Source organism: Haliotis cracherodii, unplaced genomic scaffold, assembly GCF_022045235.1.
Source record: "Haliotis cracherodii isolate W230 unplaced genomic scaffold, xgHalCrac1.p SCAF_6, whole genome shotgun sequence".
NCBI classification, from domain to species: Eukaryota; Metazoa; Mollusca; class Gastropoda; order Lepetellida; family Haliotidae; genus Haliotis; species Haliotis cracherodii.
This window is the reverse complement of record NW_027266319.1, coordinates 20158034-20181850: the sequence shown is the minus strand read 5'-3', so window position 1 is coordinate 20181850 and position 23817 is coordinate 20158034. Positions and strand designations below refer to the sequence as shown.

Genomic DNA, 23817 nt, shown 5'->3' with positions numbered 1-23817 from the left:
CATGAGACCTGTCTGTGTTACTATAGATATGTTTTACTGGTAACATATAGGTTTGTATTTTGAAGGGAATAGGAGACTGTGCTTAATTACAAACTGATTGAATATCGGTCAAACACTGATAGAATTGATTATGGATCTGTCAGGTTTGATTTATGAAGTCATGTTGTTTATGTGGGTTTATATAACTTGGCGCCCATGATACTAACTGGTTTCCGTGTGATCATGGGTTTTTTCCTGTTGTTTTCTTAAAAGAGTACATTTTTAGCATATGAATAGAATTAAGATTTTTCACAAACAAACTGAGTAATTCAGAGTTAATTTTTTAAATTAAATTTGTCTAGCTCAGTTCTTTAGATATTATTGATAAAAAAATATGTTTTGTCAGTTGGTCAGTTGAGTGGAGAAAAAGTAAATGCTAAATTGGTTTTAATGGCAGGGGGTTTCTGTTTTTCCAATGAAAAAACTTGTGTTTTCTTGTCAAATAAGTTTTAAAATATTGGGGGGATTTTTATTTCGCAATGCTAAGCATTTTATCAGTTAAAAATCATTCGAAGATTACTTTTTGTGGTATTTATGTAGTTTTCATTTTCTTAATCCTGCAAAAGTGGATGGAAATTAATGGAACTTAATAATTCAAAACTGCCTATATTTTGTTTCTCTTTGTGACTTTGGAAGCCTATTGATTGGTCCATGGCTGAAAAATAAATTAAGTGTTGCCTAATTCAGACCAATTAGTGTCTTTCAAACTGGAGCAAGTTCTTAACATATCAGGAAGACACCAACAATGATGAGAAAATACAAACACAAGTTTTCTGGTGTTACGAATATTATTTGTTTTTAGAACAACATTCGTAGAAAACAGTGTCTCATGAAGTAAACAACTTGAAGTATATGTTTCTGAAGTCCATGTTCCCAAATAGAATAGTTTTGGAGTCTGGTGTCGCCATGGGAACAGATGAAGGTAGAGGTAGAGATGGATAGAGCTATCAAATTATTCCAATCGAAGACTTTGTAATCAATGATGATAGATGACTAATGTGTCCTTCGACTGGCCTGGCATGGATGGGGGAGTGTCCACACACTGAACAGGAGGGAAATCATCAAATAGAAATTGAAAACAAGGTCTGTGCGGAATTGATTGATTCTTGGCAGATTGGGGAGGCTCTGGACAAAAAGTGATAAGGTCAAAAGACAACGTTTGGTGGGAGTAGATTATAGAAGCAAATGTACAACATGACATTGTTGGATTGAGATTTGGCATTGTCATCTGTTAGAAGCTGTAACTGTCTCCATATGTCACCCTTAAACATGGTCCTCATACTCAGCAGAAGAAATAACCATGCCTTCAAGCACAGATACAGGTAGACATCGCTCTATATACTCAGCAGAAGAAATAACCATGCCTTCAAGCACAGATACAGGTAGACATCGCTCTATATACTCAGAAGAAGAAATAAACATGCCTTCAAGCACAGATCCAGGTAGACATCGCTCTATATACTCAGTAGAAGAAATAAGGGAACAGCATTACCCTCATACATAGACACAGGTAGATGTTACTCTGTATATACTCAGTATAAGAAATAAGGGAACAGCATTACCTTCATATATAGACACTGGCAGATATTACTCTGTATATACTCAGAAGAAGAAATAAGGGAACAGCATTACCCTCATACATAGACACAGGTAGATGTTACTCTGTATATACTCAGTATAAGAAATAAGGGAACAGCATTACCTTCATATATAGACACAGGCAGATATTACTCTGTATATACTCAGAAGAAGAAATAAGGGAACAGCATTACCCTCATACATAGACACAGGCAGATATTACTCTGTATATACTCAGTAGAAGAAATAAGGGAACAGCATTACCCTCATACATAGACACAGGCAGATATTATTTAAAGGATAGCGTAGTGTCTCACTTTAATATACCACTCATACACAGATACAGGTAAGCATCACTCTGTATATACTCAGCAGATCAAATAAGGGCATAATTAACAGCTATAAAGGAAAGTGTATTCGTCACACTTTAACATAACTCTCAAATGCAGATACAGGCAAGCATCATTGAGCTTTAATAGAAGGCTGTGTTTGGTAAGAAGACCACAAAGACTGTCCTAACTCCAAAGTTTCACATAGACATATCCAACTTTGTGAAGTTTAAGTTTTTTAGTGAAACAGGGCTGAGATGTAGATTTGCCACCAGTTCATGATCCCTCTCATTCAATTAAAGCCACACATGCTGATCAAGAATGTGGTGAAAAAATATAATCATTTAGCTAATCTTCACAGGTACTAGATGAAGGCAATGAATTTGTAAAGAACTTGCTTCAGTTATACTTTTGTTGAAAATTCTTTACGAATTTATTGCCTTCATCTAGTACCTGTGAAGATCTGGGTAGAATAGGTCTTCAGTAACCCATGTTTGTCATAAGCGGCGACTATGCTTTTTATAAGAGGCGACTAACAGGATCGGGCGGTCAGACTCGTTGATGCATGCCATCGATCCCAATTGTGTGGACTCAATGCTCATTACATCAATCACTGGATTGTCTGGTCCATACTGGATTATGTACAGACCACTGTCATATAGCTGGAATATTGCTGAGTGCCGCGTTAAACAACAAGCAAAGCATTCATCTAGCATGTTTCATGTTAAGTGAACCATCCCTTCATTTTTCCAAAAAGTAGTACCAGTGCTAGTGAAATGGCTTTAATGACACACACACATTCTTCTGTTACAGGCAACATGTACGAAGGTCGGCCCGGACATGCCCAAGTGTGAGTGTGATGAGGGGTGGGTGGGTGACGGCTTCAACTGCCAACAAGAAAACCCATGCATGCGACAGGGAGACTGTGGAGGCAATGCCACCTGCAGGACCATCACTGTCGGCCAGGTAAGGAAAGATAACCCACCTCCATGACTGATCCAGATTCTTCAAGGATGGAAGAATCTAGCCTAACTTTTTATTCTTATAACATCCGTGAAGAGAATCAGGGTGATTGATATTGGGGTAATAAGTTACAGGATGTTTGTTTATTGCAAACAAGGATGTACACATATATTTTAATTCATTTTTAGCTAACCTTCACCAAATATTCATGTATAGAAATATATACAGGTGATGCCAGTAACTGTCATGGAAAATAACTTTCAGTGTTTTCATCTACTTATAATTAAATTTTCGTTGTGTTCATTTATATTCCTGCATTCTGATTGGTCACGTGGTCACGTGTTATTGCATTCATTTCCCAATGAATGTAAAAAATTAAGCCACGCCCACGGAGGCGGACTACTTTCGTTACTACGGAATGTTTGGGAATCCCAAAATTACAATGCATATTCATTGTCCAAACAACCCTTTAAGACCGAAAACCGTGGAGGAATGAAACAGCAAACGTGCAGGCTCGCTCGCCTGTTTTTCCCCACTCGCCTCGGTTCCACAACTTTCGTGTCTTCAGGTTTCATTTCTAACTAGAGATCTAGCATTTTTCCAACTGTGTCTTCCCGTTCTCAGGGAACTAATGTTTGAATCTGGCGGTAACTGACCATGTCATTTGAAACTGGCGCCTTCTCCTGGACATATTTAGTCCGGTTCATTACAGTCTGACTGTTGCACTTCTTCTCGCCTCTTGCATTGATTGGCAGGTTTTATGAACATTGTTTTGTTCCTACTCTCTGTTGATTGGCTACTGACTTGTAGGCGTGTCAAGTTATGTGCATAAATTAAACAATCACCTGATTCATGTCACGCCACAGTATGTATTCCTATACCTGGAATGTTTATCAATGTCATCATTTTTGTCGGCTTTGATATATACACCTGTTTTTGGTTAAACTATTATAGATAAAACATGTTTTCATTGTCGAATTTAATTATTATAAGTATTGACTGTGTATTTTTTCGGTTCGTTGAGGTATGACTCGAAAAACCGATGTGCAAACTTTTGTAAGTACGCGGATTCATACAGTTTGCACATCGGTTTTTTTAGTCATACCTCAATGAACCGATAAAAAATACACAGTCACTCCTTAAATAACACATCCAAAATACCAAAAAATGAAAGTCTGACGGATGGTAGTCTAGGTCACGAACTTGTGTGTATACATTATGTATTCATATCTTGGGAGCCATGCCAATTTACACTTGTCGGAGGGGTACACAAAGTATGTGATCTAGAGTACCAGTTGTCAGACTTTCTTTTTTGTGGAAGCCTCGGTGGCTGGGTGGGTTAGATCGCTGACTTTGTGTACTGGCGATCAGTTGCCTCACTCTGGCAGTGTGGGTTCGAAGTACTAGAATCTGTACTTTACTAAGAATATCTTTAGATATTAAAAATATCAATACGAGTTGAAAAAGGTGGAAAGACTCTTATCAACGAGTGTTGATATATTTGATATCAAAGAATACAAGGGTGAGATTTTACTTACAACATCATACTTCCAAATTTTTCAGTTTGTAGACAGTAATAAGCAGTGTCTTAAGTGTAAAAAGTACTGATAACAGCTTCAGTAGCAGAGTCATTAATGATGTCATTTGATTGTGATGTCATGGTAACCAATGATGTCACAATGGTCTACAAGGCATTGTGATGCAATTTCATCCAAGTGATATCTCCTGTGGGAGCCAGTTTTGGATCATAAAGTGTTATCCCAAATTTAACATTTGTTGCAGTATAATCTCAGCTCTCATTGATCAGAACACTATCTAGCATCCCTCTTGCTAAAAGCAGGCCATGGCTTTATTTGTCAGTTATATATAGTGCTGTGCATATATTCCACAGGGGATGGAGTAACACTGTTGTGTATTCAACAGGATGATAATGTCTTTATTGATTTGATGTGTTGAAATGGAGAGTAAAATATTTAGTTGATAACTATTTTTGTGTGTGTTTCAGTACCACTGCTTATGTGATGATGGCTATTTTGGCAATGGGTCCGTCTGTTCTCCCACAAACAGCTGTCTGTCCAACAATGGAGGGTGCCATGCTAAGGTAGAGCCTGACATCATTAACTACTTTTATATCTAATCAGACCAATGAATATTTAAGATATTGTTACACACAGGTGAGCTACAGAACCTCTGGACAGTGAAACCCTGGTGTTTGTTTGTTGTTGTTTAATGCCATGCTCAGCAGTATTCCAGCTATATGACGAAAGTCTGTAAATAATCGAGTCTGGACCAGACAGTCCAGTGATTGACTTCATGAGCAACAATCTACATATCTGGGACATGATGACATGCATCAACCAAGTCAGCGAGCCTGACCACTCAATCCAGTTAGTCGCCTTTTACGACAAGCATGGGTTGCTGAAGACCAATTTCACCTCGGATCTCCACGGGGGAGACAAGCATGGATGCTTAAGACCAACTTTATTCATCTTCCAATAAATTATTGTCATGTGCAATACATGGAATGAAATATGACTGGTTGTTACCAGGGTGTTTTGCAGTTAAATGTATCTTTGTTTTGTACTGATCTTCATGCAACATGCAAAACTGTGTCAGCATATCAGAAGAAAAGTAGGTGTTTATAACTTTATACCGAACTACACAGACATACTTTCTTGACTGATACTCATATCCTTTGAAATTTAACCTCAGCCCTTATATTATTTAACTGACTGCTTCTTTCCGAGGCAAGGGTGTAAATGGACTATAAAAGCCCAGCCTCCACCCTTGCCGAACTAGGCTGGAATTTCCAGGCTCGATCACCAGTGGATATTATGAGTTATGTCCCTTTTATGTCCGTCCTATTGACCAATCAAATTCCACCTCTCATGTCACTTACAATTGCTTCAAACAAAATGGCAGCGCCCAGTCAATACGATCTGATCAATAATCAAGATCTATATTGAATTAAAATGGGCCTTAACTCGCGAAGTGCATCAAATCACTTGTGCACCTTGATTAAAAACATGAAAAGATCTGAAAAATATATGTCAATGCCCAGTTTGCGATATACAAGTCCTTCAGTTGACCAAAATCTGTATGTTGAAATATCACATCTGGGGACACCAGCAATGGACTTCGCACATAGTACATGTATGGAATCAAACCTGGGTCCTTGGGGTGACAAGTGACAGCTTATACCACGAGGCTAAGCAACTGCCCTTTCACAGGCTGAAGCATTGTTTGAAGATTGCAGTCAGAGACTCAGTATTTAGTTACTGGTGTCCTTATAATACAATGTTACCTTAACCATTTGACCACACCGTAAGAATTGTCATGGATGTACGTACAATCTCTACCCAGTCACTAATCTGTGTGTGTTTCTCCTCTGACAGGCATTTTGTTTCTCAGTGGGGGCTGGGCTCAACAACTGCTCGTGCATGCGAGACTACGGCGGCGATGGCTACTCTTGTTACTCAAGCATCTCCCAGGAAATCCTGGACCATCCACGACTCACAGTCCTGGCCAGCCTCTTGAAGGTAAAACTCATTATCTGACAGACTGACCTCTTAGCATTGTCGGCGTGGGCAGGGATGTATGTCGCAGGCTGACCCACAACTTCATTTTATATTTCAGGAAATCCACTTAACAATCATTTATTTTTTCCAGAAGCTGATGTAAACTTACTAGTTCTCCACATTTTTCTGGAACTAATTATTTTTTTCCTCTAACTTCCAATCACTCCTTCCCCCATCCCCCACCCCCTCGACACATACTTCTGTCTTTAATATATATAGTATACATGATACAAACAATTTTGATTTAATTATTTCATGACTTGCCATACAGATGTATTACAAGGTTACATCAATATTTACATATTTTGCAGTTTATTTCTTTTCTTATTGCCCACTGTTTTTTTAAAAGAAACTGTCAGCAGATGAAGAAGAAATTTCTGTTGTGTCATTTAGCTATTGGATGTATGGATGGGATGTGTCTGACTTAACCACACATCTAAGACAAAGCAGCTCCCCAAAAAAGACATAATGTTACAGAACCAATGAAAACACTTTGCTGGAAACTTTGATCGTATTTTGATCAAAGAAACATATTATAAGGTTTTATGTTGATTTTAGGACATTTCAGTCCATGCTGAAAGGCTTTTACTGTTGAGAGCTTGTGTATGGTTTGGGATGATGGAGTATGGCAGAAAGTGTACCTACAGTGGGATAACATGGTCAATTTTGAACATTGTTGCTAGTCACTCTCAAAGAGATTTTAAGGACTGGTACTTTATTACAAGGGGCAGAGGTTTTTGATGCACTAATGTACTGAAAATAATGACCCTCCCCTGATGCTTGTCATATTTTAGTATGACCCTCTCCATGTACTTAGGGGCGGTCGGGTAGCCTAGTGGTTAAAGCGTTCGCTCGTCACGCTGAAGACCCTAGTTTGATTCCTGACATGGGTACAATGTGTGAAGCCAATTTCTGGTGTTCCCCGCCATGATATTGCTGGAATATTGCTAAAAGCGGCGTAAAACCTCACTCACTCACTCACTCACTCACTCACTCACTCACTCACTCACTCACTCACTCACTCACTCACTCACTCACTCACTCACGTAATGCAGGTCTCAGACGTTTACCACTTCGGTGAAACCCACGAGCATGGGTATGGTCCTGACAAACCTAGAAACTTAATTGGGGTGACCAGGATTCGAAGCCACAATCATAGGTTTCTGGCATGCCCAAGGGATGCAACTCTACACAGCGAATTGCGGCGCCTTAGACGACTGGGCCACCAGTGCCCCCTTATAATCTGAACCTCCCATAGAGACTGTCATAATTTTTAGTGATCCTCCCCTGACTCCCTCTGCCCCACCCACCCCATCAATAAATGACTTGTCCCTTATGTCAATGAAATAACTATTCCAGTGTTAGATAATGAGAGGATATATTGTGTGTAACAGTTGTTCGAGCTATTAATGCATTGCAATATTCCTTGCTGAGCTCATGGCAGAAATATATAATGGATGTCATCATGGTATGTTTGTCACACAAGATATTAGGGATTTAATGTTACTTCTATTTGCTGATGATATTACAGTAAACTACGGTTATAACGAACTTAAAGGGACTGTCAATTTTAGTTCGTTATAACCGTAGTTCGTTATAAGCATATATACAGCATAACTACAGCAAATAGTCGGGACCAAAAATGTAAGTTCGTTATATCCGTCAGTTCGTTATAAGCGTGTTCGTTATAACCGTAGTTTACTGTATAACGTTTTCATACTCTGTTAATAGTCTACAGAAACAATTGAATGTTTTACATTCTTTCTACAGTAGATGGGGATTGGAAGTTAATTATGTAATTGTTTTTAGAAATGGAAGTGTCATTGCCAAAAATGAAAAATGGACATGTAGTAATATCGCCTGAAACATTGTTACTTATTACATATATTTAGGCTTGACGCTATCATCTAAACTATCATGGTCAGTTGCGTACAAACAACTAGCTTTAAGAACTAGAACCAGAGAAGTATGTAAGTATGTTAGATGATAAATCGCTAGTTAGGGCATTATGTAAAGTCATTACACAATTTCAGTGTAAATGTTAGACGTAGATATGAAAAAAGGGACGTTGAAATGGGTATCTGTAAAATCTGCCAATAAAGAGAAATTGAGGATGCATTTCATTAGTATGTGATAAGTATGAACATCTTAGAACAAAGTATATTCCGATGTTTAACAACAGGCAAAAAAAACCAAGATGTGAATGATCAGTCTTATAAAATCCAACACCTCTGCTGCCATATTATTGAAACATATTAACTCTGTCACATAGTTTTTATAAATCATGTATATCACGTGACTAAACAAATGAAACTGAAAATGTCAACTGTACAATGAGGCCATGTGGCCTTGAATACAAAATAAAAAATTTCTATCTATATTCCTGTAGGTGTCCATCAGTTTCAATTTCAATTAGGTTGTTATCTAGAAGATGAATTCTTTTGTTGACATGATACAATGACAGTGTAAAATATTCAAACATCATATTAAGCCCCCATCTCCAAATTCAAGTTCGTGCCATCCGATCTTCAGGTGACATATCTAAACATGAAAAACACAGTATGGTTATTTCATAATTCACTAACCTTGCTACAAAGGGCAGCACAACCTTGGAACAGTGTTGAGGTGGTGAAAATATGTTCACTATAGTTATTATTTATACTGGCTATAACTGCCATAATGTCATGGGTCATGTATATTTCACCCCAGTCGAACAATAACCTGTCACTCACAGCCAGGTGCTACTTACATCATCCCACTGATGTACATGATTGGTACTTTTTAGCTCACCTGACTGAAAGTCAAGCGAGCTAATGTCATGGCCTGTTAGTCCGTCAGCATCGGTATCATCTGTAAGCATCATCTCCTGAGAACCACTGGACCAATGATGCTGAAGCTACTCATGCTTGTTCCCACCAATGACGACACCTGAATTTAGGATTTTCAATATGGCTTCCAGGGATGCCATATTGACAAAGTTGTTCAGTAATTTGTTTTCAGGATGTAATCAAAGTATGTATTTGTTGTGTTCGTTGTGGGGTTCACACATATGTCCTGTTCTTTGCCATATTTTAAATTTTAACTTTGTTTTGAACATACTCTTTTTAGTTTTGTGTTAGTGCTAGTTTTAGTCCTCAGTATTTATGAAGAACATATTTGAACATTAATGCTGACAGCAACTTTTGTTACAATTTATACTGTTTACTTCATATCCAGGTGAGCCACTACTTTTAAGGAAATACTTTGAAGCGCTACAATCCAATAAATTTTTGTTACTTGTCGTATCGTGTAACTATATCTCTAGTGTGTCTCGCCCAAGTGTAGCATATCACTTGTATGAAACACATAAATAGCATACATGTGTCTGTCCTGGAACATTTAGACACCAAGGTCATCCGGAAATGTCTGATTTTTCATCTGAAAGCAATAATTTGATCTTGGGGAAAATGGAGAAAAAAAATTCCATTATTATTGAGTAGGTGATAAATTTTCATCAGAAAGGTTTGATTTTAAATGGTTAGGATATCATTACCTTTTAATAAAAATATTTGAATTCAAAGTAGCCTAGAAAAAGGCAAGGCTGGTATGTATAAGGTGTGGAGAGGTGAAATGGGGTTTAATGTGTCTTTCAAGATTATTGCACTTATATGGCAATATGCATGCATGTGTCTGTGTGTGACTGCTTGTACTAGTCCGGACTAATGCCGATTTTATAGTGCTAGCCCGCTGAGATCATTTTTAGTGTTTTTGCGATTTTTGGAATTGTTCTGTTTCTTCTGCTGGACATGTTAGAAATAAGCTGTGTTGTGAATTATTTTCTTTATATGTAGACCTATATGTAGGCTTCTCCTTTCATAGAAAAACTCCTTTCATTGAAAAAGTATCCAGTATCCTCCTCCTGCCCAAAATATTAATGGCGGGTCCCTAATTCTGAAAACATCAAGGAAAAGTAAGCTAATGATATAAAGAAAGATCTTATATGTTATAAAGTAACAATATCATAAAATCAAAAGCTAAATGGATTAGGAAAAGTGCAAAATGAACAAAATATTGAGTCTAAAAAATGAAACATGAAATATCTTTTCCAACAAAAAAGGTGCTTAATCCTTTTTTTATAAACACTACTACTACAAATAATAATAATAATAATAATAATAATAATAATTGATGATGACGAAGTAATAATAATTTGGATGAAGAAGGCTGGCCTGAAAGGTGAAACACCCGAAACTGTCCATATGTGATTTTGCATCAAAATGTAAATAGGAAATGTAGATTATGCATTGAATTTAATGAGATTGTCCAACACATTGTCAGTGGATGCCCTGCTTTGGCATAGAATCTTAAGCGACATGATGGAGTGGCTCGATCTAATATTTCCGTCTTCACCATGCTTGTGGTTTGAACACAGAGGTTCATCCATGGTACAACCCAGAAGACGTAGAGGGTGTCATGGAGAATGATAAATACAAAATTCTTTGGAATAAGCCTGTATACAGCCACAGACCTATCCAGGCCAAGAAACCTGACCTTGTCCTTTTTGATACATCAAATGAAATCATTGAATTTTCTGTTCCTTTTGACACTTATGTGATTGACAAGATTCAGGAGAACCATGGCAAATATGCGGTCCTCACTTTCGAAATGTCACTCTCTCTCTCTCTCTCTCAATACACTTCTCATATTGATAGTGAAGCCTTTCAATTCCAGTCCAGAAAGTTTTTTGAAGCCATCCTGAGAAACCCATTCACGGCAGCATTGAGGTCATCGTTGTCTTCATAGCGTTTCCACGAAGGTGTTCTTTCGGTTAAGGAAACAGGTGGAAATCACTTGGTGCCAGGTTTGGCGAGTGTGGAGGCTGAGAAAGCTCTTCAAACCCTCATTGGATACAGCAGCCTTTGCAAGTCGAGAGGTGTGAGAAGAGCCATTGTAGTAGTAGAACTCCAGCAGTCAGCATTCCTCACTGGATTTCTTTGATAGAATCTCTCAGGCAATGAAGCAAAACGGCATAGTAGGAACTGGTAATTGTCTTTTGACTTTCTAAGTAATCAACAAGGATCACACACTTTGCATCCCAGAAAACAGTGGCCATTAACTTTTCTCCACTGAATTTCTTGGCACTACCTTTGGATATTATGAGTCATGTCCCTTCTATACCTCCTATTGACCAATCAGATTCCACCTCTCATATCTTTTGCATTTGCTTCAAACAAGACGGCAGCGCCCAGTCAAGACTATATGATCGATAATCAAGTTGTATATTGTAATAAAAGTGGTTCTTCATGAAGTAGATCAAATCACGTGAGCACCTTGATTTAAAACATGAAAACATTTGGAAAATATCTATTGTTACTAAGCTGACTGTACACATGCTTTGCAAATCCTGCAATCGACCGAAATCTACACGGCAGTTTACAAACTGGATGTCGATTTCGTTATGTGATTTTGATTGAACTATGCATAGACTCATTAGTCCAGCCAAAATATAACTCCATAATTCCAGCCTAGTTCGGCAAGGGTTAAAACTGGACTTTTATGGTCATTTAACAGCTTTGCCTCGGGAAGATGCTCATTGCGACATGCAGAGCTACTCACCAGCGTGTCTGATCATAACAACTTCAACCAGAAGAGCAAATCTATCATTAGTTGGTCAAACATGCCTGTATATAAATCAAGGATATGAGTTTATAACAGTTATTAAAGTTGGTCAGTCATGATTGTGACAATATGTTATTTTGCTTCATCTATGATGCCACTTTCAAGTAAGCCAAAATGATACTAGATGTGATAAGAATACGCAACTGCCAGGCAAAAGGAAGTATACACCCATGTTTGATGGCTGAATTGACATCATTTAGAACCGGAAGTGACATCATAACCAGAAGTTGATAAACTGGGAGTGACGTACCCTCAGAATCTGAGACAATGATGAGTTAGAATGGAACTAAAGACATCATTTCATGATTATCAGCAAATAATAAGGTACTTCAAGTGAAGGTATCGCATATTGACTGATATAATCATAATACCCGATTTCAAGTCTTTGAAGAGAGATTCTAGAGTAATTACCTCTCGAAAGGGTTTGAATCTGGTAATTATACAAGAACTCATACCACAATATTGGATTGCTGTCAACTACACAGGGATTTACAAGAAGCAGATCCCACCTTATCCCCCTGGTATATTCTGGCAGAGATGTAATAGAGGTTAAGGATTCATGGGAATTATCAAACAATAGTTATCATTGTTAATAATTCTAAGAATACTATATCTATTACATCAGGAAGTACTCCCACCCACCTCCCCAATTCATCTGCCTCCAGAGGTGAGATGTTTTGAAAAGAAGTGACTTTTTCCCACCTTCTTGCAAAAAAGAGCTGAAGATGTACATGTGCTATTAGGGGGACAACTAGTTGTGTGTAGTTGACAGTGAAGAGGACTTCTGTCGAAAATCTGAAGATTTAGTGAAAGTGTGTCTGGAGCCAATATACAGGATGTATGGCTATGATGTAATAGAGGTAGTATTCTCAGAATCATTAATAATGTAAACACTGCAATGTCAAACTATGCGCAGTTGCAAATTCTTTTCAAATACAAGTTGTTATATCAAAAGCACATTTTCACCTTAAGTCCAGTTTCAAAAGGTATGCAACCAATGAAAAGTATTTGTGTGGTCTGCTCCATACATACTGCAGGAGTTTGGAGTATTGACTTGGCAGTTTGATAGTGATAGGCTGGCTCGCAATGTTTGCTATATTTTGTAAAAAACGTCCAAGCAATGAGAATGAGAACGGGAACATTGCAGAAAGACCGACATTCACCCCATCACGTCTTTCGTAAGTTGTGGCTAAAAGAATTTGAATGGGTCACATTTTTAAAAAAAGTGGGATGATGTGTTTATTGTTCAATGAATCCATCATTTGCACAGAATACTGATTTTGTAAATGACACTTGCAGTTTCAAGAGAGTAACATGTGCGGGAAACTGCTTCAGTGAATGCTAGTGACTCTAAGCTAGTTATCTGGACCAGACATGAAACTTCCGAAAATGACATTGAATTAATTCCAAATTATAAAAGCCTTAAAAATTAGCAATTGTCATTGTTACGACTTAACTGAACCTGAAATGTTTCATTTTAAAATGTCAGTTGTAATGGCTCCCAGGAAAACCAATTTGGCTCCTGTTTTTCTTTCATGCAGGATCCAAATGGCTCCTTAGGAAATGCAATTTGATAATGATTGTAATTTTTTATGAAGTCTAATTTTCAAGTGTATGCTTCTTTTGACCCGTCAGTTTACTTTGCATTAGTTTTAACTTCATTTGTCAATATGGAGCTGTGGTTTGAATGTGGGTCTTTACAATGTTCAATAATGTTCGTTATGACAGGTTGCATAAATCAAAGTGCAACAATGAATCATGAAAGTCGGAAGTAACAACGTCATGTAAGTTTGACACGGATCCCCTGCTATAGATACTGCCTGGCAAATATCTGTCTGTGGCAATACAATTCCCAAATTAATGGTGATTATCTGGGATATGCATACTGACTGGGTGGGATGAGATTATCAGACTATCAATGTATACCACTGCACTAGACATCACATGGATACAGACTTGACTCTTTTTGTCCACATTTAGAGATTTTCATTATTTAATAAATGTTTTAAAAAAAATGTATCACTTGAAAATTATAATGTTGACAGGAAACATGTGACAAACTTCAAACTTCAAACTTCAAACGTGTGACAAACAATGAGGTCTGTGTTTGTTTGTTTGTTTGTTTGTTTAGTGTTTCACTCAGCAACATTCCAGGTATATGATGGTGGTCTGTAAATAATAGTGTCTGGGCCAGACAATCCAGTGATTTACATCATAAGCATCAATATATGCAATTGGGATATGATGACATGCATCAACCAAGTCAGCGAGCCTGACCACCCGATCCCATTAGGTACTTCTCACATTTTGTGAAAGTAGATCTATTTCTTCTATCAAACAAAACCAACAACAGTCAAATTATTTCTTGATTTACAAAGTTTCAGGACAAATGTGAGATGCAGGTAGCAAACAAATGCTGTCAGCAATGACTGGAGGACAATACTAATCAACTCAAATGATAATGTATAGTCTTAGAGTATTCATGATATCTTTTGGATGAATAGTGTTTATATTTTCTCACAAAAGCTTTTAAAAGGATAAGATGGCCTGTTCAAATTAGGGGCAGCAAATCACTGTGCAGAGTTGCATCCCTTAGGGACACCAGGAACCTAAGATAGTGGAGCTGAAGCCCAGATTGAACCTGATTATGTTTTAGGTTGGTCGTGCACGGTTTTCACCAAAGTGGTACCATGTAGGGCCGTCATCACAGGACTCTTTCCTCCCACGTAAGCTGGCAGAATACTGTCCAAAGCAACATTAACCAAACTCACTCACTTTAGAATGAAAGGCAATAAAAACAAGTGCAACCAAGTGTGCATTACAAATGTCATAATTTCTGTTGTATTATGTTGCTTTTCCTTGTTTCATATTTCTTGGAACACAATTGATTTGACCCAAGCCCTTTGAAATATGTTAGATGTGTGCTTAATGCCATCATGTAGTGTGTTATGTTACCGACAGAAAATTAGGGACTGATAAATATTGCATGGAATATGTTGTAGTTAAGTGTTATCCGTGTTCCTAGACGTCCCAGATTTGTTACTAATGTGTACAAGTGATGTGTGCACACGGTCCAGTACAGACAACAATGATCCTGACATATGCTGAAGTGCGAAAGAAAGTGTACCAAGTTTGTTTTTTATGGAAATAATAATTGGAAGAACTATTGTTAAATTTGATTATGTCTATGCGACGATCATTCATTCCTGCAACAGTTTTGTAAACAGTTATATGTGGCTGGATAATTTTTTGTAAAAATATACTGGTTCAATGAAGATTAGAATAAGACATGAAGCTGCAACCACAAGACCCCTGCCATGTTTACCATGTTGTTAATTTGTGACAAAGAAGGCAAATTTATTGATTTTCAAAGATAAGATGTCTGAGATATCCATCAGCAGCTGTGAATTATGCGAACAATTGTTCTTTACTTTTTAAAAGTTTCAAATCAAATGATATTTAAAAAAATTAAACCATGATGTATTCTTTGAGTGCTGACTAAGTGCCAGTAAAGTCCATTTTTGGATATAATATTGCAGAGATATTTTCTATTCAAAATCAAACATGTGATAAGGGTATAGTTTTTTTTGATAGGTATAGTTTTTTTTGCTCCGCAGTTTAGATCTGTCAAGACTCTGATAAGTCTGGTCATGGAAAGCTGTGGGTATTTTTGGTACTGGAAAACATGTCTCATGGCACAAAGAAATTTGTTAAATTGAACAGAATAATATCCCATTATAGAGTGGTATCAGCAGACTAGTAATGTTAATGTTAAGATAAGATGGACACAGCAGCAATTTGCTGTCCTTGAAATAAAAAAAACATGTGCAGCATAATTATGTCCGATCTTGTTGCAAGTCTACGAATCAAGTGCAGCAATAAATGTCTATTTCCTTCTCATTATTGTTGCAAAATTTATAATATACTACCGAAAAAAGGTTTTGGACCAATCTTTTATATTACTGACCTGTGAAGATCTGGGGTAGAAAAGGTCTTCAGCAAACCATGCTTGCTGTAAAAGGCAACTATGCTTGTCATAAGAGGCGACTAACGGGATCGGGTGGTCAAGTCATCGTATCCTAATTGTGTGGATCGATGCTCATGATGTCAATCACTGGATTGTCTGGTCGATTATTTACAGACTGTCGTCATATAGCTGGAATATTGCTGAGTATGGGGTTAAACGTCAAACAAACAGTTTTATATTACCATTAAGTTAAGTGGTCATGCCATAGTAATAGGAAAGAATCGGGTGGTCCCCAGCTTTCTCTCAGTTTAAGGCATCTTAAAAAAATACACTTGATGTCATTTGTTAATAGCCTCCATGTATACAACATATTGACTGAGCCAAGCCAATTAGAGAAATTGACAATAACTCCATTGTCTTTTCACAAACAACAAATAGAGCTTGGCACTCTGTAATAACACATAAAGTACAACTTTCTCAATATGTTTATTATTTGTGAGCGTTTTCTTTAAGTCAGTATTCCAACAAGCTTATCAAAACCATCAGTGAGGGAAGGGAATACTGGAGTGTTTAGGATCTATGCATTCATTATCTGCACAAGACGCGATAATGGACAAAAGACTAGACTTGAACAGAGACACATGACGCCATACCGGATGAAGACTTGACTAGAACAGAGACACATGACGCCATACTGGATGAAAGACTTGACTAGAACAGAGACACATGACGCCATACTGGACGAAAGACTTGACTAGAACAGAGACACGTGACGCCATACTGGAAGAAAGACTAGACTAGAACAGAGACACAAGACGACCTGCATCTAGCGGAACATTTAATTAACAACTGAGAATGAAGTACAATACAGGTAACAAGACCTCCAGTTGACAATACTATACTCCTAACAACTACATGTAATACTAACATAACACAAACTTCTGATGAACACTACATTACCCACTATTGCTGAAGTAATTTGTCTTTTTGACACATATTGCAGATTTGTTACGCTCCATGTGAGTTGGCATTGATTTACAGAGATGACCCATTATTGATGTTGCCATAGCAACGGAAGGTGTTTCCTTTAAACACAAATGTCTTATTTCTTTCAACAGTGAAATATTTTAAATAGAATTTCTTCGTATCTGTGATATATGTTGTTTATATTAATGACTACATTAACCTGGCTGTTTAAATCTTATAGCGACTCACAGACAGCTTGGGATGAATACTCCCCAGGGAGCTGAGAATGACAATCAATAGAACACTAATCCTTTGACCAGGGTATTAATAATGTAATGCCATGAGCATTCACTGGGTGAATGGAATCTCACAGTAAGGTTCTCTGGCCCTGATGGATCATTGCTCATGCTTTCAATCACTGGTTTGGCTAATCCAGTCTTGATTGTTATAGGGATTTCATAATATACCTGGAATGTCTGATGAAACAATAGCCCTGGGAAGATCAGAGTAGGTCTTCAGCAACCCATGCTTGCTGTAAATGGCGACAATGCTTGTTGTAAGAGGCGACCTACGGGATTGGTTGGTCAGGCTCGCTGACTTGGTTGATGCATGTCCCAATTGTGTAGATCGATGCTCATGATCTCAATCACTGGATGGTCTGCTCAAGACTCGATCCTTTACAGGCCACCATCATATAGATGGAATATTGCTGAGTGGGGTGTCAAACAACAAACAAACATGAAGCAATAACGTAAAACAACATTCAATCCGATTTAAACAATTAACTTATTATCCAGACTTGATTGTTGTAGGGATGTCATAATATACTGAGAATATCTCTAACAACACTGTAAAACAACATTCACTCTATCATAAACACCCAAATCACTAATTACGGAATTACAGCAGTAGCAGACAGTTTAGGAAAGCTCATATTTCAAAAGCGTACAAAGGTATTGTTGTGAAGAGTAATGGATGTTTGCTTTCAAGGAAATGATCAGTTGTGGCAGTGATGGGAGGAAACACCCATGTTTCCTCTCTTTGTTATGATAAATGGTATTTAGGAGCTGCTGCAGAAGATGAATGATCAACTGGATGACGACCCAGTGATGCAGGGACGAGGAGCTGACCCTGCACTTAAATGTCACCATAACTTTCTCCCAGTTATCTCCCCCCAATCCCAGTCTCGGAGCTAACTAACAATTACTTCCTCGTTATCACTGACGACCCCAACCGCTTCCGTTTCATTAAGTCCAAACAGAGGCTGAACCTGTGACATGCTGTGCATCAGCTAGTTAATAACGGGGAATTAAGTTGATATTCCACTGGCTGCGAGTACCGTGCTCACAATAGACTTTCCAGGAGACAGTGTATGATAGAGGCCTTTGATATGGATGGCCATTTTATGTTATCGTTTCTCTAAGGGATGTACAATACACAGAAAATGTTTAAAGGTCAACTCTAAATGATAACAGCAATGCAACTTTTAAAGAACAAGTGAAGTGAACATTTTTATTGCAATTTGTTGTGAATTGTTAGTTTATTGCGATTTTGTTAGTTACATTAAGTCAATTTCCAAGGGTAAAAAAATATCCCCTGAGTAATTAACTGTGGGCATCTTCTATGTTGTTACTAATTCGTGGCATAAGGACACGGTAATGAAACAGAAAAGCCCCATAATGAGATTTAGTAATCCAAGGGGTAAGCAGACAGACTGGTGCTGGCCTGGTCGGTGAAATTGTACGGTGCGTCTGACCTCAGTGGCAATTTTTTTCTTTGGCTGATGATTTTTTATCATCTGTTTTACGCTATTTTCTTTTTTGAAATTTAATTTGGTCCAGCTTTTTTGATTATGCATGCCCTGAAGTATTAAGATCTACAAAGTTGCTATGTTGAATTTCCAAAACGTTAAAATATGAATCACATTCGTCAAGAGCCTTCAAGAGTTGTATAGGAAAATAAAATATACTACTAAAAATATGATAAGGACCACCTGATTCTTTCATATTACCATCATTGATTTATTACTTGCCGGTGAAGAGATCACCCGTTTAATAAACATACAGCTGTATTACACATTGTGTAATACCAAAACGCGTGCTTATGTACTCTCGGAACACGTTTCATAAACAAATATTGAAGCTCTCAACATCCCTTGGCTTATTCAACGACATTGTGTGTGGAGTTGATAGATCACTGAGAGGAGCTTATGCACACTCGATGACCCCAGCAACCTTGTTGCTAGGCTGACGTCACATGGCATTGTTTCGCCGATGGATCTTGCAACAAAATTCCACAAATTACGTCATCAGGTATTGTGACGTTATTGTACACTTTGAGGTGCAAGGCCCGTTCCACAAAGCGATTGTATTGTAGCGCAATGACAGTCATTAGTCTAAGTTAAAGTATGTGAGTTGCAATAGTCTTAGCCCTACGATAATTTTGTGAATTCTAAAGGTTGACATAAATTCATATGTTTCAACTTTTGACGTGTTTGAAGTAATATTCTGTTTAACTCAATTGGACTATGTCGTGGATCGTGTAGGTGTCAGCCTATTCATATTCAACAGTATAATTTAAAAAAACATTATAAATGGCAAGTAATACTAATACTAAACTCGCTCCCGTGTAAAACCAATTTTATGAAACTTGTGAATAGTTGTGGTATCTGACTCGCTTTCCTTATCAGATGCCACAACTATTCACTCGTTTCATAAAATTGGTAATACACGGGAGCTTGTTTAGTATTCTATATTTATCATGCCATGACAGCTTAACTTTAGTAATATGAAAGAATCGGGTGGTCCTTAATTGTTTTTGAGTAGTACCGTATTTTCTTGAGTATAGTGCACACTTTTTTTCTCCAAAAAACACAGCTATGTGGAAGGGGTTGCGCATTATACACGAATTATGAGTTTGGATTTTTTTTCCCCCCATGGAAAGACATTACCGTGAGCACGAAACACCGGAAATACCATGTCAACAAATCCATACTGAAGTACGCAAAATAATCATGTAATTACACTGTCTGGCTATAAAAAGTGTTCTTTGTATATCTGGACTTATGTTTGTAACTTATTTCATTAATTTTATTAAAAATTCCTTATAATATTGTTTTTATTAATTTCGGCGAAATCGTGTGTGAAGCGATCGGAAGATCTCACAACTCACCGTTATTAACAGCAACCACGGTCAGAATACTGCTATTGACGCCTTGAAACGAACTTTAGATGACAGAAAATGGATACATATATCATAAATGACATACTTTGACTCGGTATATGAAATAAGAAAAGGTCTCTGCGTAACATACCGGTACTCTTTTGAAAATTGTGGATGAAAATCTAATGATTTCTTATCATGGCTTCATTCTGTATATGCTGACAGTGTTTACCCCAAATATTATGAGGTACCTTGAATTTGATTAATGTGAACACTCCCGATTTGATCTGTTTTATCACACCCTCATTTGACCCTACGCACAATAGAAGTTATGTTGTGACTAATTTTTGGTCCATCATAAAGCGGTCAGTGAGTCTTTTGTTCTACTCAACAATAGCTGGCAATACTTTGCTGGGTGCCATTGTACAAAGCGATCTTAGCACTAAGGTGATCATAACTCCCATACCTTCACATAGACTTACGACAGTCGTAGCGCTAAGGTTGTTTTGTACAAAGGCACCCTGATAATTAATCCCCCCTTAAAATCTTAGTGCTATGAATTCTGTAAGTGTATATTAGGGTATCAGGGTGGCGACCCTCTAAGCACTAAGCTTGCATTGTGCTTGTTTTAAAGATTAAATATGCAGTCTGTAAAGTTATCATTATTAAGTAATTGATTTATAAGAATTGACATACATGCATTTACAGTGTGTGCACCAGTTTTTATATCTATAACTCCATAAATGCGAACAAAATTGAAGTTTTTAACTGAAAAGTTAAAAATAAACATCACGTTTATGCTCATGCCATCAGTCATTGGCCTAGACTTCAATATTTACTGATACAGACTAAAACAACATTCTCTCACTCAGGCGTTAAAACCTGACCAATGGAACAAGTGGAACCAGCTTGGATTGCACCTTTCAGGTTATACCAGTCTTCAAGTAGATTTCACTATATATTTCACATTTGAATCCCAACTTGGTAATTGACATGCAAGAGAAAACAAGTCGATAGGGAAGTAGACAAAGCCTCAATCAAAGTGATGTGAAATCTGGGCTTGATTAATGGTGTTGAGGTATGTGTTCCAAATGTATTAATGTGATTGTGCGGATGCCATCCCTCACATATTTGTGTCGTGGAGGAAACAGGTGTCAGTGTGTTTTGCAGCGACACACAGGACAACGAAATCATTTATCTGTACAATTTTAGAGAGATCACTCTGATTAATCTTTGTAAAACTTTGTTAAAGCAACTGCACCTGGCTTCTGTTAGCAGGCCATCCATTATTTGGAAGTTTCTACAAATTGTAGTGATTAAATTCTCTAGAGCTTATATACGCAGTCTTTTTGGTTCTCTCCATAATGATAGGAAACGGACAGAATTATGGCTGTATTGTGAGAGGACTCCTACCGAGGTTGGGAAGAGTGAGTGAGTGAGTGAGTATGGTTTTACGTCGCTTTTAGCAATATTCCAGCAATATCACGGCGGGGGACACCACAAATGGGCTTCACACATTGTACCCATGTCGGGAATCGAACCCAGGTCTTCGGCGTGATGAGCGAACGCTTTAACCACTAGGCTACCCGACCGCCCCTAGAGGTTGGGAAGAAATTGTGCTGCCTCTCTACATAACTCAGCCCTTTTATCTTTGAATTTCTGTTTGAAGAGGACACTGATGTCTTTTGTCTGTTTCCATTTCCAGTCACACACTGTTTATATTGATCTGTGTAGGGTGCTGTAGTACCACTGGGCTGATGTGATAGGTAACTAATCGTTTTAATATACGTTTTGCTTTTTCCACAAGGCAAGGACCTGTTTGACCATGAAGTGAAAGTGAGTCAATAATTATAACCATGCAACCAGTCCCTTCCAAAAAGCACTTTTAATATATGATTGTTGTAAGTCTACATTAAAGTATGGGAGTTAGGATCATACCAGTGCTATGACTGTTTTGAGTCTATGTTTAAGTATGGGAGTTACGATCACTTTAGTGCTACGACTGTCGTGAGTCTATGTTAAAGTACGAGAGTTACAATCATATTAGTGCTACGACTATCGTAAGTCTACATTAAAGTATGGGAGTTAGGATCATACCAGTGCTATGACTGTTGTGAGTCTATGTTTAAGTATGGGAGTTACGATCACTTTAGTACTACGACTGTCGTGAGTCTATGTTAAAGTACGAGAGTTACAATCATATTAGTGCTACGACTATCGTAAGTCTACATTAAAGTATGGGAGTTACGATCATATAAGTGCTACGACTATCGTAAGTCTACATTAAAGTATGGGAGTTAGGATCATATTAGTGCTACGACTATCATAAGTCTGCATTAAAGTATGGGAGTTAGGATCATATAAGTGCTACGACTATCGACATTCTACATTAAATTATGGGAGTTAGGATCATATAAGTGCTACGACTATCGTAAGTCTACATTAAAGTATGGGAGTTAGGATCATATAAGTGCTACGACTATCGTAAGTCTACATTAAAGTATGGGAGTTAGGATCATATAAGTGCTACGACTATCGTAAGTCTACATTAAAGTACTGGAGTTAGGATCATATAAGTGCTACGACTATCGTAAGTCTACATTAAAGTATGGGAGTTAGGATCATATTAGTGCTACGACTATCGTAAGTCTACATTAAAGTATGGGAGTTACGATCATATTAGTGCTACGACTATTGTAAGTCTACATTAAAGTATGGGAGTTACGATCATATTAGGGTGATGACTGTCGTGAGTCTACATTAAAGCATGGGAGTTACGATCATATAAGGGCTATGACTGTCATGAGTCTATGTTAAAGTATTGGAGTTACGATCATATAAGTGCTACGACTGTCGTGAGTCTGCATTAAAGTACTGGAGATGTGATCATATTATCACAATGACTGTTTTAAGTCAACATTAAAGTATGAGTTACGATCATATTAGTGCTATAACTGTCGTAAGTCTATGTTAAAGTATGGGAGTTAAGATTACAATTTATAAGTGTATGACTGTTGTATGTCTACCTAAAAGTATGTGAGTTACGATTGCCTTAGCACAATTTAGAAAGAGGCCTGAAACCTTTAGTTGTGGTTGGCCGGTGTTTGGGGTACATGCTCAGCAAGAAGAAGACCAGATTCTGTTCCCTACATATGTGCAGTGTCTGAAGGCAGTTGATGGGTTCTAACCATGATCTGTCTGCAATTATCAGTTAAAGTATTTTTAATTCCAACAGTCACTCTCTCATTATGTATAGGTGTTTTTTACATCTGTCATTAATTTTACATCTGTGTGTTCATAGCATGTTAGACAAGTGCCTAGTCTCTGAAAATATGTAACTTTGATAAAAGCAAATAATTCCATTTAGATTGAAAAGGAGCCCCAGTGAGATGGGAGATACAGAACCTGAATCTAGACTTGCTTCATTTAGGGCTGTTGCATTACAGAAAGGGATGGGTGGAAGGGAATATGATATGGTACAGACGTGAGACAAACTAGACAGCCTGTAATCATGTCACATTTAATCAAAACTTGACCAGGAAGCCAGATGTTGTTCAATCTCATTAAAATCAGATCT

The 23817-nt window shown here is 37.6% G+C and overlaps 1 protein-coding gene across 2 annotated transcripts in view; it reads left to right on the top strand.

Annotated features, from left to right (window-relative positions):
• The window catches only part of LOC139444995 (stabilin-2-like), a 207475-nt gene that overhangs the window by 110252 nt on the left and 73406 nt on the right, over window positions 1-23817 (top strand). For both annotated transcript variants that reach the window (XM_071226035.1, XM_071226034.1), the window contains exons 22-24: window positions 2760-2912; window positions 4915-5010; window positions 6305-6448. In XM_071226035.1, coding sequence (XP_071082136.1) covers window positions 2760-2912; window positions 4915-5010; window positions 6305-6448 — 393 coding nt within the window. The remainder of the gene's footprint in view (window positions 1-2759; window positions 2913-4914; window positions 5011-6304; window positions 6449-23817) is intronic.